Source organism: Paramisgurnus dabryanus, chromosome 23, assembly GCF_030506205.2.
Source record: "Paramisgurnus dabryanus chromosome 23, PD_genome_1.1, whole genome shotgun sequence".
Taxonomy (NCBI): domain Eukaryota; kingdom Metazoa; phylum Chordata; class Actinopteri; order Cypriniformes; family Cobitidae; genus Paramisgurnus; species Paramisgurnus dabryanus.
The window spans coordinates 18,099,656-18,120,225 of NC_133359.1; the positions used below are offsets into that span (position 1 = coordinate 18,099,656).

Sequence of the window (20,570 nt, forward strand, 5' to 3'; positions counted from 1 at the left end):
GACCAAGCCCAAGATGAAGCCATACCCCTCGTGGAGTGAGCTTTTAAACCAACTGGACAATGTTCATTCAGGGAGGCGTAAGCCAAAGCAATGGCTTCGACGATCCATTTAGATAGCCTCTGTTTAGTGAGCGGCATACCTAAGGAATGTTGTGCGAAGCTTACGAACAGCTGATCTGACTTGCGGTATGAGGCAGAACGGTCCGTGTATATTCTTAACGCTCTGACGGGGCAGAGCGTGTTCGGGGTTTGTTCGCCGTCCGCCGTTGGAAGGGCGAGAAGTGAAACCACCTGAACTCTAAATGGCGTGGTCAGAACTTTAGGAATGTATCCCGCTCTCGGTCTAAGGATCACTTTGCTATCGTTAGGACCGAATTCCAGACACGACGGGTCAATTGAAAACGCGTGTAAATCGCCCACTCGTTTAACCGATGCCAACGCCAGGAGGAGAGCGGTTTTAAACGAGAGAGGGCGCAGGTCAGCCTGCTCGAGGGGCTCGAAAGGGGGACCGCGCAGCGCTTTCAGGACCGTGGACAGATCCCAAGACGGGACCGTGTTAGGTCGCGGTGGGTGTAGTCTGCGAGCGCCTCTGAGGAATTTAATGATTAGATCATGTTTTCCCACGGTGCGACCGGCGATAAGGGCGTGATTCGCCGTTATCGCCGCCACATACACTTTAAGCGTCGAGGGCGCGCGACCGCTGTCCAGCATTTCCTGCAGAAAGGAGAGAATATGCTCCACTTCACAGGTGTTTGGGTTTAAGTCTTTCGTCGTGCACCAATCAGAAAAAATAGACCACTTTTGAGCGTAAAGGCGCCTGGTAGATGGGGCCCTAGCTTCAGTTAGAGTATTTAACACTCGTCCTGAAAGGCGTGAAGGTTGCCGTTCAGAGACCAAACGTGTAGATTCCATAGCTCCGGCTGTGGATGCCATATCGTCCCTCTCGCCTGAGATAGGAGGTCTTTCCTCAGCGGTACTGGCCATGGTGCTGATGTTTTCAGCTGCCATAGGTCGGGGAGCCACGGTTGATTGTGCCAAAACGGAGCGACCAGAATTATCGCGCATTTCGTCTCTCTTATCCTCTGAAGGACCTGTGGTAACAGGGCCACCGGAGGAAAAGCATACAGAAGACACGCCGGCCATGCTTGCGACAGGGCATCGTGATGTCTCGAGAAGAAGATCGGGCAATGCGCGTTCTCGTCTGATGCAAACAGATCGATCTCCGCCCGGCCGAAGACGGTCCATATTCTCTCGACCGTCTGAGGATGCAGTCTCCATTCTCCCGGCGGCGGACCGTTGCGCGAGAGAATGTCTGCACCCGTATTGGCTACACCCGGTACGTGAGTCGCTTTTAACGAACGTACGTTCGCGTGAGCCCATAATAAAAGCCGTTTCGCCAGCCTGGATAGGGAGCGAGATCTCAGCCCTCCTTGGTGGTTTATGAACGAAACCACCGTCATACTGTCCGACCGCACTAGAACGTGTTGATGTTGGAGTTTCGGTCGAAAGTGTCGTAGCGCTAAGATAACCGCCCACATCTCGAGGTGGTTGATATGTAGCTGAGACAACTGGTTGTTCCACGCACCGAAGGCGAGCTCGCCGTCGCAGTGAGCGCCCCAACCCGTCGCAGACGCATCCGTAGTCACCACTTTCCTCCTGCTCACGGAGCCGAGCTCCGTGCCCGAGAGGAAAAGGTGAGGGGATGTCCATATCGAAAGCGCTTTCACGCAGCTGTACGTGATTTTGATTAATAAGCGGCCCGACAACCAAGCACGGGGCGGAACTTTCGCTTTCAACCAAAACTGAAGCGGCCTCATGAACAGCATTCCCAACGGTATTAGTGGGGATGCTGCTGCCATCAGACCCAGCATTTTCTGGAATCGTTTGAGAGGGAGATGTGAACCCGCTTTGAACGATGCCGCCTCGCGTCTGACCGTGAGCGCGCGTTCCTGTGTAAGCCATGCCCGCATCTTTAATGAGTCGAGCGTCGTGCCTAAGAACGTGATTCGCTGCGTGGGGGTGAGCAAACTCTTCTGGAGGTTGATTTTGAACCCCAAATTCTCCAAATGCTGGAGTACAACGGTCTTGTGCGCAGTAATTTCCCTCTCTGACTGTGCCAGAATAAGCCAATCGTCGAGGTAATTCAATATGCGGATGCCGCTCTGTCTGAGAGGGGCGAGAGCCGCATCCGCACATTTGGTAAATGTGCGTGGTGCCAGAGATAATCCGAAGGGCAGAACTTTGTACTGGTATGCTGTCCCGTCGAACGCGAATCTTAGGAACGGCCTGTGACGTGGCGCTATCGGAATGTGAAAGTAAGCGTCTTTCAGATCCACTGATATGAACCAATCGCCCGGTCGAATTAACGCCATGATTCGTCTGGCTGTGAGCATTTTGAACGGCCGTTTGGCAAGGGCGCGATTCAAAACGCGTAGATCCAATATCGGTCTGAGGCCGCCGTCTTTCTTTGGAACGAGAAAATAACGACTGTAAAAGCCTGATTCGCTTTGATCCGCCGGGACCGTCTCTATCGCGTCTTTTAGTAATAAAGAACGCACCTCTTCCCTGAGGATCTGTATACGATCGTCTGGGACAGTGGTGTAGAGAACGCCGCGAAACCGGGGTGGTCTCCGTGCGAATTGAAGTGAATAACCGTGTTGGATTACGTTTAGAATCCAGCCCGGCATACCGGGGGTGGATTGCCAAACGTGAAATTTGACGGCGAGCGTCGATATGCTTATGGACGTTAAGCCGTGTGTGTGTGTTTGTGTGTACAGAGGAGGAAATTTGCTCTTTTTGTGAAAAGGTAAAAATTTGTGTTTCGCTGTTACAGCGAGGGTGTGTCCAGCGCCCGAGGGGACTGAAACACGCAGAACTTTCGAGGGCGGGCCGGCCGAAGCGGGACCAGAGCCTCTTTTCCTCCTCAGACTCTCTTCAGGGAGGCGGTGCCGGCGTCGGGTCCAGCGTAATCCTAGGACGGGGACCGCGGCGTCGAGGCGGGCCAGCCGGTCGTGCAGGACGCTGGCGCTTGACCTCCGGTTCAGCTCTCGGCTGGGGCTGAGCTGGTGCTGGCTTAGGGCGTTGAGCTGGCGGCGGTTTTGGGCGGCCGGTCTCAGACGCTGAGGCAGATCGTTTCGGTAGAAAATGCCGCATAGCCTGCGACGATTTCTGTGCCTCAGTGAAGCGCTGGGTGAACCCCTCCACAGCGGAGCCGAAGAGCCCCGACGGTGACACGGGCGAGTCAAGAAGGGCAACCCGGTCCGTGTCCTTGATTTCCGTCAAGTTCAGCCACAGATGTCTCTCCAGAACAACCAGGCTGGCCATGGCTCTTCCTACAGCCTGAGTGGCGACTTTAGTGGCGCGAAGGGCCAGATCAGTCGCGCTGCGCAGGTTTTGAAAGGTCGACGGGTCCGGACCTGACTCGTCCATGTCGCGGAGGAGTTTTGCCTGGTATACCTGCAGTACCGCCATCGTATGGAGAGCGGATGCAGCGTGTCCGTCGGCGGCGTAGGATTTCGACGCCAGGGTCGATGTAAGGCGACAGGGCTTCGACGGATGGTTCAACTTAGCCCTCCATCCGCCGGCTGAAGACGGGCAGAGATGGGCGGCGACAGTTTCCTCGAGCGGCGGCATCTTAGAGTAGCCGTGTTCGTCGGCGCCGTCCACTACGGAGAGGACGTGGGAGACGGCGCTCTGAGCTCGGGTGGAGTGGGGAGCACGCCAGGATTTGGTGAGCTCCTGGTGAACCTCCGGGAAAAACGGCGCCTGCCGTTGGCGGGATGATTGACGGCGCCCGGGCTGCAGAAACCACTCGTCCAACCGGCTGAGTTGAGGCTCTGACGGCGGCGACCACTTGATATTGAGCTCCGCCGTAGCTTGCGTCAAGATGCGGATGAGCTCAGAGTCGTGAGGACGCGACTCGGTAGGTTCATCGGCGGCGGCTGCGTGGGCGTCGTCATCCGAAGCCGCCCAATCCTCCAACTCCTCAGAGGATGACATCATCTCCAAGTTGTCACCGGACCCAAAGGAAACCATGCCGCTAGCACTCGGCAGGGGGCGTAAGTCCTCACGGGCGAAGGTGACAGGATGACGGCGGGGAGACAGAGCACGCGGGGGATGAGCCGGCGTGGACTCGGTCTCAGGGTGTCTTCCAGCTTCACGGCTCCGCTGCTGTTTAGGCGGGAGAGCACGGGAAGCCTTCCGTTTAAAGATCTCGAGGCGGGAGCGCAGCACCGCGATAGGAAGGAGCTCGCAGTGGGCGCAGCCCGCCTCAGTGAGTACGGCCTCGGCGTGGGCAGGACCCAGACAGATGACGCACTCTTTGTGGAAATCCTCCACGGGCAAAGGGGCTCGGCAGGAGCCGCAATGCCGAAGCGACATTATCTCAACGCGCTTCTGCTCTTTTAGATACTCTTGTAGGCTCACCGGAAAGCGGCAGGGGAACACGCTGGTGTGTTGTAGTCCGCTGCAGTGCTTGGATCGACGGCGAGTAAGGGCTTCTTCTTCGGAGCAGCGAGAAGGTTCGCGCTGAAGGAGAAAAGTAATGAGCTCTTGACGTATTTCACCGGCTTATATAGGGACGTGTGCCACGCCCCCGCGCGGGCTCAAACGTCATTGGTCTGTATTTTCTACAGACGTTAACCAATAGGCTTCAATCACGGAGTAAACAGGAGTTTCCCCCATAGCGTCAGCAAACTGACGCAATGCGAAGTGAACCGTATTGAAAGGGAACCTAAGTATTGAGAAATGTGTTCTAGCGTCTGTAAAAAATTTCAATTTGTGCAATTTGAAGGGTAATAGAAACGCAGCTAGTGTCAATTCTGACAAAGAGTTATACATATAATATATTAATTTATATCCAATATTAATTATAATATACATTTAAGATTAAGATATGCTAATTTTCTGTGTAAACATTGTTGAAAACATTGCCAAACAGCAATATTTCCCAAATATTTCACTTTTAATAAATCTGTTTAAACTAGATAAGATTAATGTGATCATAAAATACATCAACATACTGTTTGATTGTACTGCGTGGGTTAACCATTGAAAAAAGTATGATGTCATGTTTACATGCACAAAATTTTTTTTCAATCCGACTGAATTTAATCTGATTGCAGGTTATGACAGTACAGTTTACACAGTCCAAATGCCAATAACTAATGAACGAACATCTTTAACCCACAAAAAAAATCATCTTGCGGAAACAGTTTGAACCCAAATCTGAACTTGAATAAAGCAGAGGACTTGGCAACGCAGCTCACAGCATCTCTCATCAAGTTCACCCTTTATCTCTGGATAAATCAAAGCTGAATTGAGAAAAGTTGTTCTTTTCAGATATAGGCAATAAAAACACACTTTTTGAAACGCACAACGCTATTTTATTGTTTTATGTAGCCTAATGTTATGAAAGTAAACATGAACCCTACAGAATGTGCAGTGTGTGAACCCCTTACCTTAATAATGCGTGTTGAAATTGCCCTTTTTTCTATGACGAAAGTCACGTGATACTTAAATAAGAAGGATAATTTATAAGACGTGAACTTAACCACAATTCTTAAGAAAAAAACATAATTCACGCATTTACATGTGTACTTTTCACAGATTAGACTACCCCACCCCTTTCAATACGATCAAAAGATCGACCTCAATTGTATTGATTTAAGTGTTTTCAAACCGATTGAGCCATCAATGCGATTATTTGGTTGCATGTAAACATAGCTATTGTCACCATACTACACTTTAGTGACCACATGTCAGTTGAATTTTTGTCATCCTGCATGAGAAATGTAAGTCAAATATAGGTTAGTAGCATCTATTATCCGTTTTAGTTAGTTACTTCCCACTGCAGTTATATAAATGTTTTGTCAAGGACTGAATCTAAAGTGAAGTGTCTATTCGTGGCTCTAAATGAGGACGTAGTTGAGATATGCAGTGTCTTTTTCTGTATTGAATAATACATTAGATTCGTTTCAAGCTGAGGAGCGTTTTATTTCATGTCAACAAAATGATGTTAGTGGAGACGTTTCCTTTGGCACTTTCCTACAAAATAATTAGTTACAAAAGAAGAGGGAAGATTTAGCGGCGATTGAAAGACAGTGAAGACAATTTTGTTACAGTTTGTCCCAGTGACTGGTGAAGATAACTCCTCGCAGGGGGGTTGGCATGGCAACCAAGGACAGGAAGTAAATCAGCGCCAGCTAAAAATGTGGTCGCCAGGGAGACGCAGAGCAGAAGCTTTGCGGCGCCCATTGACAACCAGGAGGGAGGGGGCGGGGCACATTGAATGGGCGTGACGAAGATAGTAAAGTATTTGCAGAGATGCGAATTTGAAGACGGTATAGGAAACAGGAATTCATTTGCATAAATCGTGCAGTTTCTGAATGGTGTTCTGGGATACAGAATACACCAGATGGTCACTTGTTACTTTTGGAAGCGCCTGTTCTGTTGCAGAATTACGACCTTTCAGTCTGAGGCGTTTCAATCCGGTAGAGAACATTGAACAAGTCAATTAAATGACAGGGTTTGTAGCTTGATTTGTAAAGGTTTCTACAAGCTGAAGATTAAAGATCGGTTGTAAAAGTGTTGCATTAGCAGCGTTAGCAATTGCGACTTCCAGCCAATCAAACTAAACTGCAAAAATCCCTTGTTGCACTTATTATTATATTTTTTTTGTTTAATCAGTTAGAAATTACAATTCATTTTAACTCTCTTGACTAGAGAGGAGTTGCTATAAATTATAGAAATAAAGTTAAAATAACTTAAGCTAATTTAACTTATTTTTTTTCCAACCAATCAAATGAAAAAAGGCAGGAGGCAAGCACAAATTCCCTTAATTCAGTTTAATTCACATTATATATATTTGGTTTAAAGGTTTGCATACAACATAACCAGCCTGGTGTCACTTTTAATACGTAGTATTAATATGTACCTTTAAAAAACACGAAAACATATTTTTATACATTAGATGCTAAAGCATACAACGTATTTGCAACATTTAATCGTAGCATTATTAAATTTTTACAGCTATAAAACGTGAAACATTTACAAATCTTTCATTCCATAAAGATTGCTGTATAATTTCCCTTTAACCATTATGTCGATAATGTTACCACCCTAACTCTACCCCAAACTTTACCCTAAACCCAAACCCTTTTTAAACCAAAAATTTAAGGAAATAATTTATTTTTTATATAATGGACAGAAATGTCTAGTACAATTTTGCAACAATATGATGTAAAATATATATTTAAGCCGCTAATACAGTCCTAGCCAAAACTGAACATTAAAACCATGTACTGTTAGAAATAAAAAGCATAACAGACAGTTAAGTGTAATTACAATAACTTATTTATTACAGCGTTTCAAAAGCAGTACCAAAAGTAGTTTAAATGGTGATGTGCTGCAGCCGCGGTCCTCTCTGAAGTATATGAAGTACAGAGAAGTATTAAAGTTATTAAATCATGATAACGTTAATCTGGCTTTTATCTGTCAAGGTGCGCATTTCAAATTTCAAAAGTACATCGACTGAAAGACGGCAATGTTGCAAATCTGTGACATAGCACGAAAGAGCCAATAAGCTTATGAAGTCACTACCGTAAAGCAATGTGTTGTAAAGCTTCTTGAGGCACAATATTTTACAGTCGCTGATGAGAACGGACATCAAGATCGCTTGATAAAGGGCTGAATTTGGATCTGTTTCTCACATTTGTATGAATTTTAAATCTTTCCCCGCCATTGACGAGTTATCTATAATAATAGAGTTATCTTGTCAATTAAGAGAAAACATTTGCATTAAAAAATGTGTTCCTGGTGAATTTTTTGGTAGGCTAATCGGTAATACCATGATTATTCTCTTAACCAATTTAAAAAAATCTTAAGCAAAAATTATTTATTGATTTTCCACTCCCTGTATGTTTTGATAATCGTTCTGAATCAGATATCGAACAGAATTCTTTCCAAAAATGCAATTATTTTAAAAAATGGATTTTTGAAGAAAAATAACCATATTTAAGAGTTTATAAACAGAGAAAAAGAATAAAGATAGAATGGAATTTTTTCCTGTTTTTTTTTTTTTTTTTGAAAGCAGATTTGTTTGTTCTTTCATTTGATATATTTTTATGTTTATATATTTTAAGAATTTTCCTGGACTGCATTTCGTGAAACTTTTGTGAAAATCACAAAAAATGCTGGCGAGCAACTTTTCAAAACATAAAATGCTGGCGGGGAATGTTTTAAAAATGTGGATTACAGCGAATCAATAAAATTAACATCTTTTATGACATCATTTATGTTGTGTTTTGATGTTATTGTTGTTGCATAGGGGAAAACGCCTTTAGTGTGTCATGGGAAACAAACAAAATATTACAAAATGGTTACAAAAATGTTATTTATTTAAAGATTTTAAAGTGTATATTTATGTTTAATATTGTGTTAGGTAAACGAGTAAACTGCCCTACATAGTCAGAAAATACAACTGAAAACATCATTAATATGAGTAAGAAATGTCAATTCCCAAAATTGTAATATTTATGAATAGAAAAAAGCAGTCTGTAAAGTTGTTAATACATAAAAAATGAATGTATTAGTCCTGTCATTACATTGATATTATACTTTTCAATGTGTATAAAAGTGAAAGTAAATGTTTGTGCGGTACAACCCCTCTTTATTTAAAAATTGAGATGTATTCTCATGAGATCACGTTGACATAACAGTTATTATACATGACTTAACAGATGAAAATGAAAATAAAAAAAGTTTTTAGTTAAAACTTCTATTCCAGCTCTGATCTGCTCCTGAAAATCTGATTGGTGGATATTAATGCGATGCAAATCTAATAGCAAACAACCATAGTAGTTGTTTTTCGGGTCTCCTAAAATAAGCATCACCTTTCACCGCATTAGCAACCATCTTGCTTCTCTGTGTTTTATGTAGCTTGGCAGTTACGATCGCCATCCTCTCATTTCTCATCTTCGTGTTTCACGGATGAAAAAATCCTATGGGTATGGAAAGACATGTGGTTGAGTAAATGATGACAGGAAAGCTAAATGAACACATGCCGGTTTTATTGTTCTGCTTTGTTTTTCATTGTTCATCAGAAAAGTGACATACTGTACGGCTGAAAGACGGGGGTGGTAATATTTCTTGTGGCGGTTTCTCAATGACTCAAAATAATTTCGCTGCTAATGTTATTGCCTTTGTTATGGTAAAATGAAAGTGTTTTCCCCCAATTTTATAATTCACTTTAGACAACATAACTTATGTTAGCTGAATAAGTGTGTAAAAAAAATCTGGTTAGTGAGCCAGAAAGGTAGTTGTGTCACCAAGTTCATCCTCTCTTTCTCCGAATTGAAATGCTTTTATCCGCCTTTACATATTGCTGCTACATACATCTAGGCACCTAAGCTCTCACAAGCTCGCCGGGCTGGTTTATCTGACCGTGCTCGACTCATCTTTCTCTGTAGGGGCTTTTTTACCACTTTCCCTGCCAGTCGTCTCCACCTGGCACCACCACGGGGATCTGGACTTGCATGGTGCAAACAGATACAGGCGACATTTGTTTCTGCAATGCCAAGCCCATTTCCTCGTCTCAGTCTCCAGTTGCGACCGTCTGACGGAGCCCACATCCGTATCATTTCCAAATATGGGCATGTAGTGATGGATGCAGTAATTTTTCCTTTTTTCTGATTGGTTGTTGAGAGAGTCACAGTTCTGCAGTGGAAGTTTTTGCTGATTTGTTATGAGTCATCTTTTCATCTCATTATTTAATTTTTTAAAGGACCAGGTCTGAGATGCTCCTCGCTGCAGAGCTTACAGGATTATTTAATGTCCTGAGGAGGGGCTTTCTTTACTCGGTGCTGTTTGGTCTTTTTGGAAGACTTGTTAATGTGAAAATGAGCTGACTCGTACCCAAGGCTGTACTGTAGGACTGGGAATATGACCTTACTGTAGATTTTATATAGCTCCAGGGAAATGTATTTTATTTAAATGAAATTTTGAAATCGTCACTGGAGCTGTAAGCCCCTATATAATGCAACCTAGCTTTTAGCTCTGTTTCTTAAGGGAACGGTTTACATTTAGTCAGATGCATTTATCTAAACCTACTTACACTGCATTCAAGCTATACAATTTATCATTATGTGTGTTCCCCGGGATCGAAAAACAACAAATCAAATGATGACATGGTGGCCTAAGAATTTTGCTTTGTATGGTACATTTACACGTTTTCAGATGCTTTTAACCGAAATGATTTTGCAGTGCATTCAAGCTATATATTTTATCAGTCGCTTGGATAAAAGCATTTGCTTAATAAATAAATGTAAATGTATGCGTATGTCTTCGCAGGGATCGAAGGTATGAGCTTTTGTGCAGCAAATGCAATGCTTTACCAGTTGGCTTGTAGTGACCACAAGCTGTCAAGCTCTGAAATGCATCATATACAAATGTATAAAAACAGTCAATATGACTTGTGTGTTAAAATTACGTTTTGCTCTAAAATTAAATCATTGGTGCAAAATGTTTTGCTGCTCTCACATGAAGCATGGTGTGACAAACATTAGATGTCAATAACATCAATCGTCATTGCTTCTCACTCTTTTCAAGACTGGCCTTGAAAGTATTGTATGTCACTTTGGATAAAAGCATCTGCCAAACATGTCGACTTTGTGAACTCTGGACTTTTTTGGAGCTTAGGTTGTAAACTGTTAAACTTTCGGATTAGAACGACGTGGGAAAATTTTTGGGTGACTGAAATGTATTTTGAAGCAATAGGCCATTCAAGGCTCTGGCCAACAGTGGAAAAGAGAGTTTGATAAATAATTGTATTATCACATGAAAATTTTAATAAAAAATAATTGTTATTATGTATAATTAAATTTTAATATAAAAAAATATAAAATATAGGACAATTAAAAATAAATTATATAATAACATATATAATCATAATAATTTGTATTATTATTAAAAAAAAGATTGTATTATTAATAATAATAATATTATTAAAATTATTACTCGATAGTCACATTTAAGTCAAGTCAAAATTATTTATATAGCACATTTTTACAATGTTGCATTGTTTCAACGCAACTTTACATAAAAAAATGAAAAGATACCACAGAAAATTGGAAAACTATTAAACATAGAGTATATAGATTATATTAACCCATTCCCTGCCAGCCTTTTTTTTAGTTGCCCCCCAGCATTTTTTGTGATTTTCACAAAAGTCTCACAAAATTTCTTACAGGAATATTTTTTTCTAAAAATATATAAACATACAAATATATCAAATAAAAGAACAGACCCTCTGCTTTCAAACAAACAATAAACAAACAAACAAAACAGGAAAAAATCTTTCATCCTATATATATTTTTTTTCTCTGCTTAAAATTTTTTAAATATGTTTTTTTTTCTTTACAAATATTTTTTTTTTATAAAAGGTAAATAATAATTGCATTTTTGTGAAGGAATTTGTTAGAGATCAGACTCAGAACAATTATCAAAACATACATGAAGTGTAAAAGACAAAAAAAGTTTTTTATAAATTGGGTAAAGACGTTTTATTCATGCAAATGTTTTCTCTTAATTGACTTGTGAATGGCAGGGAAAGAGTTAAATTTGATTATTCTCTTAACAGATTTAAATCAAATAAATTATATATACTTTTTCTTTGACTATCATTTAGTCTATTAATAAATAACAGGGGTCATACATTGTCACAAAAATTTGTCAAAAAATTGTCCCTACACTGTAGCTGTCTCTGGGTCGGCACCCTTTCAAAAAGTACAGCTTTGCACCTAAAAAATTAATACTAATTCCTCAAAGGTACCAAATGTATACATATTTGTACATTTTAGGATATTTTTAATTGGTACCATTCCAGAACGGACAATTTTTTAAATCTTTTTTTCTGACAATGTATTCCAATTTTAAATAAAAATAGCCCTTAAGATGCAAATGCATGTCTAGTTTAATAATAGAAACACATTAGTACAGAATTCAGTATATATAGAAATATTATCCTAATTGTTTACAGTTGTCAAAATGATTCTTATTGAACCAAAAACACATAAATATAGAATGAAATTTACAGATTAAAATGGCACATCCAATCAGATGTTGGAACCAAAACTATTCATAAGCATGATTTTTTACACAAACCATCCTCTGTCCATCTACTTTGCATCATGTGCTGTTGTGATCCTAACATTCCAAGGCTACAGTCCATCACCTGTTCATCCGGCTGTAGATGAATGACCCTATGAAGATCTTCCAATCCTCCTTGCTTTTATAGGAGCCAATTCCCAGTCTTGTAAACGAAGGCAAAACTATCATAGTTTATTGATGCTATCCAACATACCTATGAACTTTGCTTCAGCAGCCTATGGCATAAACCCAAGCCTGCAGATAAATGAAGCCTGGCTCAGGGCTTCTGTCTCTCTGGATATGGTTGACAAATATAAGAAAATGTTTTTTGGGCCTTGGGTGTGCGAATAAACACAGCGTCAGTATGACACACGTTTCCTCAACTTCATCTTTGTCAAAATAACAACTCTTTTACACTCTTAAAAATAAAGGTGTTTATAAAAGGTATTTCCTCCATTGAGGAACCATTCAGTCAAAGGTTCTTAGAAGAACTATTTATTTTGTACTTTTTATAATATTTAAAAAATATTTTTTTGTAGAAACAGAAAGCTCAGAAGATCAGAGCAGCATCTGCCACTTTTGTAAGGACAATGACATCAATGGCCCTCATGTCATCTCTATGCACGTCCTCTACTTCTAATAGCCGAAATGTGTGATTGTCATTATTGTTTTCACCTCACTGTGTTCACAAACGCTTTTACGGCTGATCTGTGCAGAGAAACACACAGACGTCATTGGATTGGTTTTCACTTCACTTCTTTACAAATCTTACCTTTTCAGCATTTCCGTCTCTTGATCCTCTGCTGTACCTCCCATCTCGCTGAAGCACTTACCGCCGCATTTATCCTCTCTTATGAGGAGAGAAGTTTAAAAATGTATTCATTTCCTAATCCCATTTTTTGTTTATCATTTTTTTCATCTAATTCCCTTCCCACAGTAAATCTAATTTTGCCCGGCTTATTGTTTGCGAGGTTGCTAGATTTTTCCAAAGCCTTTTGCTCTTATATTTGCTGTTCCTCCCTCTCAACATAGATTTTATTAGCTTAAAATCAAATCAAGAAAGATAAACCCAGACCCTGCACATCACCCAAACCGGCGGGTCTTGTTTTAAAATATTTGCGCAGTTAAAGCCTTTATCTTTCCTCGTAATTGGTAATTTACTCAAGACGTATATTCGAATGAGCTCTGCGTGAAATTCATTTCAATTCATTTAAATGCGCGTATCTAACTACGCCACTAAGATCTGATGTTAAATATTTAGCATATAGCAGTTGTGTGTAACTTGAGTGCAGTATATGCTTTATTTGTGATTCTCTCTAGCAGCCAAAAAGACTTCAGGCGGTGATTGTAGCAGTTTTGCGAGAAAAGAATTGATTGTTATGGCAGTCGGTATTAGGTTAAAAACAGCACCCTGCAGAGAGGATAAAAGGGAGAGAAAGGGAGAAGTGCTGTAAACAGTTTTACAACAATGTTTAGCTTTAGCCGTACAGTAGAGGATGATGTAATAGCCACAGGGTGCAACATTCATGTACGGTGAACCATAGCCTGTCAGTCCGCTGTGAGACACTGAAGTTTAGTGTTTGCAAGATGGTGGAAAAAGTTATAGTTTTTTGTGCTATGATTCATCTCTATTCTTCGTGGCTAAATTGGTTCAACATTGCATTTACATTCATTCATTTAGCCGATGTAAGGTTATGGGTTAGATTCCCAGGAGCAGTACTGATAAAATGTATACCTTAAATGCATTGCAAGTCACTTTGGATGAAAGCATCTGCCAAATGCATGAATGTAAATGTAAATCTCTGCAATAATTAGCATTTGACACTGTCAGAAAAAATGGTCAAAATATGGTCCCAAGATGTCACTGGGGTAGTACCCTTTAAATATGTCCTACTATGTGCCATCTATCATTCGTTTTTAGTTTTAAGTAGCCTTTATTTATTTTCTTTGCGAAGTGTATTAGGTCAAAATAATCAAGGTAACCTGGTAACGTCTAGCAGATGTGTGCAATATAAACGTTGCTCTCATTTTCACTTTTTTTTATATGTATACATTTGGTACCAATATCAACCTTTGAGGTGATAATAAGCTCTCTTTGGTACCAATATGAACTCTAGATACAAAGGTGTACTCTTTAATTTCAAAGTATACATTTCTATTTTGAAACTTTAATAATTTATTCAGTGCTTGAATTAATTATTTTAATTAGTTGAGGACCCATCACTTTTAAGTATTCAAGTTTAATGTAAGTTGATAAATAGTCCAGTCTGTAAGCTTTTAAAGTTGTGCATGAATCCGTCACACACCAAAAAAGTTGCTCATTGTCCAATTTAATCATTCAAAAAATATTTGAGTTTGATTAATTATATTTTTACACAAGCAACACACACATCTCTGCTACAAATGACCATTTGAAGTTTGTTTCTACAGTAGTACTTACCATTCTTGGACAATTACACCAAACGTGACAGAAGTGCAAACGTTACAACTTACCCCATAGGTGGGGTTCATTGTAACAGGCAGGGGGTTAGTTGTAACACTTGCTAAAAATGAAGTTTGTAGGCAAATATATTTAAATACTATTTTGTCTATATACTTGAAGTGGATATTTTTTATATATCTGTCTATAATAGACACGTATCTACACTATTCATCCCTCATCTAACCATAGTTCAATTATAAATGGATACAAATGTCTAAATATGTGAAAAAAGCAGCACAATATGAAAAAAAAAATACGTTACCCAGTGCGTAAAAACAAAAAAAGTCTCAAAATCAAATTCTGAGATAATGAAAATCAAAGTCTGATTTTAGCCATTAATTTCATTATTTTAATCTTTGACTTGATCTTATTCAATCAATATTAAAGATATGAACAAAAATAAATTTTTACACACAATTTTTGATAAGACAGGCACATTTATTTTGTTGGCAGCCAGCAATCATTCGTGTGTAGCCTATTTAAAACAACGGCAAGAGTTACGCTAACGTTAGCAGTTTTCATAGGGTAAGTGCTGAGGGGTTAGTTGTAACACAGCTTTAAAATTAACCCCGCTGGGTCAAAATATTTTCAAGCCCACCAAAAAAGTTGTTAAAAGTTGGGTGGTATTTCAAAACGATGCTTTGTTTTAGTTAACAAGACACTGATTAATATGACATAGCCATGGTTTTGGTATCTTACACACCCAACTCAGAAACCGGAAACATTTACTTACATGCAACCAAAACACTCGTTCATCTTTCCATAAATTCGCAGGAGATCGTCTTTTGGCAGCGTGAAATAAAATACCGGAAAAACAAAACACTCAACCTTGTGCAACAATGTAAACGGTCCGTGTTACAACTAGTTTTTGCCTATACATTTGGTACCAATATGTAGCTTTGTAGTAGTAATAAGCTCTCTTTGGTATAAATATTACATTTTAAATGTGTAGAGCCCTAGTGACAGTTAGGGAATATTTTTCAACTGTTTTTTTTTTCTGATTCGTTTATGCATTCATATTTACATAAGTAATAAAATCTTATTTGAATGATATGTATTTATTAATTGCTGATTTGATACGCTTAGCAGCATTCGACTCAATTGATAAGCATTGCATTAACAACGTAAAGGTCATAGGTTCGATCCCAGGGATCACAAACACTGATAATTAATGTATAACTTAAATGCACTGTATATCTCTTTGGATAAAAGCACCTGCCAAATACAAAAATATATAAAACATAGAGCACTCAGTCACCTCACCTTCCACATGCTGTCAGTGTAAACAGTGCTTTAGACTAAACTGAACTCTTAAGCTATAAATGGGCATCTGTCCATACACTTCCTGTACCACAGTACATTCTCAGTCCGGCACAACTGATTCCTTTAAGTATCTCTGAAGAGAGCTGAAGGCTCATGATTGAAGGATTGAATGGTGGGTCACTGTGCTGTTACTTATGCCTCCGCTGCAGGAATATAGAAAATGACACACATGGCTGCGGTTATATCTTCTCAGGAGAGAGGAAACGGTGAAAGCAGACCCAATATTGTGGTGCGACTTTATGTGACTTAGATTGAGAATACAGACACACAAACACACACTCGGAAAAATGAAATGGATATGAAACACTCCACCAAGGTTGCCTGCGGTGCATGCGTGTGAGAAATGTTATGTCTGTGATTCAGCTCAGTTGGGCTGTAGGGACTTGTGTGGCTGGAATATAGATAGTTTTGAATGCATAGCAAACAATAAAATCAAGGTGGAAGGGCAATACGATGAATCTGTAGTCTGTGGAATCGAACTTGAGTTAAGAAGTTTAAGATCCCATTTTTAAGTATTCAAGTTTAATGTATATTGATAAATAGTCCAGTTTGGTTTCACGGATAGTTTCTGTTTTGTTAAAGCATCATTGTTAAAACAAGAAAGAGGATTTTTAGGATTTCCAGATGGAATATGGAGAGTATATGCAGAATAAAGTGTTATTTTATCTATTTTAAGAAAGAGGAGATAAAGAGAGACATAATAATGTTAGTATTCTGTTGTGTTGGTGTTTTAAAGAGGTTCTGTTATGTTTGTGGTTATCATTATGCTAAAATGTGTAAGATTTGCTTAGGTTGAGGATGGGATAATACAATTTTATGTAAATGTATTTGTTGCTTTAATCAGAGAGTACATACTGTAGTGTGCACTTTGTGTGTACTACTTTTAGGTATGAGTAAACCACAATAATTTAATCAAGTTACTCAAATTCTCATAAACTTTAATGCTACTGAGAACATTGTACTTTTAATTATGTATCTTGGTATTACAATACAAAATGTTTCACAGTGAACAAAGTATAGACAGTGTCTGTTTCCATATTGAAATGTATTATCTATTTATTGGTATTGTAGCATATTATACACTTCTGAAAATCCTAATAAAATGACATTCAGGTGGGTTTGATCAGGATTGGATCTAAACTTTGTAGGACAGTGGCCCTCCAGGACCAGGAATGCCCACCCCTGACATAACCCAAACCCCAACTCCAGGCAACAATAATAGGAAAACAAATAATAAAACAATACATAAAAGTACATCCTAACCCAAACCCCAAATCTAACCCCAACCCCAAGCAGCAATGATTTAAAAATGACACGAAAAAGAAAGTCGTGCCACTGACATGAGAAACTATTTATAGAAATTTGTGCGAGTGTCACAAAAAAGACATTTGTGCTCAAGGCTGGAAAAAACTGAATTTCGTGCCATGGACAAGAATAAATTAATCAAATTTTGATGACTATAACACAACTTTCTGTGAGATCATGTTGTTTGTTTCAGTAAGAACTGACTAGAGTAAGACTATGGCAAATGTAAATATCTGTATTCTAAGTATGTCCTTTTCCTTCTTTTTCAGTTTGGCCTAATAAAACACGTCCCAAAGAGTGGAGAACCTGTCAACGAATTATGAATGATAAACAAGATGACCTCCTCCCTGATGCAGCAGACGATGAGAGGTCCTAGGTGGAACCGGGCCCTGTCCGACCCATTGTTCGTGCTGTTGCTTGCCCTGCAGCTTCTGGTGGTGGCTGGCCTGGTGCGAGCGCAGACCTGCCCCTCCGTCTGCTCCTGTAGCAACCAGTTCAGCAAGGTCATCTGTACGCGACGTGGCCTTCGAGATGTCCCTGACGGCATTTCCACCAACACGAGGTATCTGAACCTTCAGGAAAACCTCATACAGGTGATCAAGGTTGACAGCTTCAAGCACCTGCGACACCTGGAGATACTACAACTCAGCAAAAACCATATCCGCAACATTGAAATTGGAGCCTTCAATGGGCTGGCTAACCTCAATACACTAGAGCTTTTTGATAATCGACTGACCACAATCCCCAATGGGGCTTTTGAGTACCTGTCCAAACTTAAGGAGCTTTGGTTGAGGAATAACCCTGTAGAAAGTATACCTTCCTATGCCTTCAACCGCGTACCGTCACTGCGAAGGCTGGATTTAGGTGAGTTGAAAAGGTTGTCGTATATTTCAGAAGGTGCTTTCGAAGGCCTGAGCAACCTGCGTTACCTGAACCTGGGCATGTGCAACCTGAAAGAGATTCCCAACCTGATTCCGCTTGTCCGGTTGGATGAGTTGGAGATGTCGGGAAACCAGCTCTCTATAATAAGGCCAGGGTCCTTCAAAGGCCTCATTCACCTACAGAAACTGTGGATGATGCATGCACAGATCCAAACGATTGAGAGGAACGCCTTTGACGACCTTCAGTCCCTCGTAGAGCTCAATTTGGCCCACAATAACCTTACCCTCCTGCCCCATGACCTGTTCACCCCACTGCATCACTTGGAGAGAGTACACTTGCACCACAACCCCTGGAATTGCGACTGTGACATCCTGTGGCTTAGTTGGTGGCTTAAAGAAATGGTACCGGCTAATACCAGTTGCTGTGCTCGCTGTGCTTCACCTACTAGCCACAAGGGGCGATACATTGGTGAACTAGACCAGAACTATTTCCATTGTTACGCACCTGTGATTGTGGAGCCTCCAGCTGACCTGAACGTGACCGAAGGCATGGCAGCAGAACTGAAATGTCGAGCAAACTCTTTGACCTCAGTCAGTTGGATCACACCCAACGGCTCAATCATGACACACGGGGCTTACAAGATTCGGATTTCTGTGCTCAATGATGGGACGTTAAACTTCACCAATGTTACGATGCAGGACACAGGAACTTACACTTGCATGGTGAGCAACTCCGCAGGCAACACGACAGCCTCGGCCATACTCAATGTGTCCTCTACAGAAAATGGTGGCGTCAGTTACTTCACTACAGTTACCGTCGAGACCACGGAATCGTCGCACGAAGAGGGCCACCCAACGGTTCAGCAGAAGGGAGGTCCCACCCCCTCCTCTGGAATTTGGGAGACCTCACCACCTTCCTTCACCACAACCACCACCACTACAGCAAGGACTTCGCTGTCCACCAAGGCCACCGACAAGACCTACACCATCCCCGTCACAGCCACGATCGATGGCTCTCTCCACACCCTTGACGAGGTGATGAAGACCACCAAGATCATCATCGGCTGCTTCGTGGCCATCACTCTGATGGCGGCCGTCATGCTGATAATCTTTTATAAAATGCGCAAACAGCATCACCAGCAGAACCATCACGCACCAACGCGAACCATCGAGATCATCAACGTAGATGAGGACTGCGTAACCGGTGGACCTACCATGGAGGGTCATTTGACCCTCCCTCCACTCGAGCATGAGCACCTGAATCATTACAATGCTTACAAGACTGCATACAACCACGCATCCACCATCAATTCTATACATAGCTCTGCCCACGAACCTTTGCTAATTCGGGCCAGTTCAAAAGACAATGTACAAGAGACCCAGATCTGAACTGCTTTTCATAATACTGGGAATACAAGGACAAAAAAGACCTCCAAAACAAACTCTTTAAGGAACAGTATGTGACGTATTGATTTTCAAGATTGTTTAAACAAAGACACAGTAGAGCGATGCAAGACATGCAAAAAGAGCCTGGTAGAAAACCAATGGACACTGAGAGTGAGTGTATGTCAACAGTTTCAAAAGTGTCTTTACATAACAGAAGTTATTTATTTAAGGAAAAAAAACTATTGTGGTTTAATCGAGAAAAGATGTAATCTGCAATTATTTTTCCAGTAATTATTTCTCCATGTTTTTAAATGTTATTTTAAGGGTTGCTGGTTTACTAATATGCTTTTAAACTCTGTTAAAGTCCTGTTCTGTATGTGAGGATCCAATTATTGCAGCTGAATCTAATAGAATATAAAATTGCCACACCCCATAACTGACATCATCAATTAACATCGTAATCAGTGAAATTCGAATCCCTTTAAATTTTTATTCAACCATATCATCTTATTCACATGTGTCTGCTTCATAGGCTAATTTATGCAGATTTGGCTTCTTCACCCTTGAGTTGCCTATGTGTCTCTGTTAACTCTTTCCCCGCCAGTGTTTTTTTTAAGTTGCCAGTCAGCGGCAGCATTTTTACAAAAGTTTAATGCCTTCCAGAAAATGTTCTACTTTACATATATAAACATACAATATATCAAATGAAAGAACAGAGAAAAAGTTTAATCCGAAAGAACAGAGAAAAAAGTTTCATCCTATCTTCATTTGTTCTTTTTTTATCACCTCTCAAATATGGGTAGGTTTCTTCAAAAATACCAAATTTAGGGGAAAAAGCTGAAATAGTAAAATTTTTGTGAAGGACTTTTGTTAGATCTCAGATCAGAACGATTATCAAAACATACACAGAGTTTTTACTATTTTTCAAACAGTTGATGCTTCAGTGTTTATAAGTTGGGTAAGAGTGCCACCAACTGGATAATAGCAGATGTACGGATTGCCGTAAAAACTTGTCATTTGACAAGGAAGCGTTTTCTCTTAATTGACAAG

General features: G+C 40.6%; 1 protein-coding gene across 1 annotated transcript in view; it reads left to right on the top strand.

Moving 5' to 3' along the window:
- The window catches only part of lrrc4ca (leucine rich repeat containing 4C, genome duplicate a), a 94,407-nt gene extending 74,164 nt beyond the window's left edge, over nucleotides 1-20,243 (top strand). Inside the window, exon 3 of the mRNA XM_065291549.2 lies at nucleotides 17,523-20,243. Coding sequence (XP_065147621.1) covers nucleotides 17,577-19,523 — 1,947 coding nt within the window. The 5' untranslated portion in view covers nucleotides 17,523-17,576 and the 3' untranslated portion in view covers nucleotides 19,524-20,243. The remainder of the gene's footprint in view (nucleotides 1-17,522) is intronic.
- The last annotated feature ends 327 nt before the right edge of the window (nucleotides 20,244-20,570 follow it).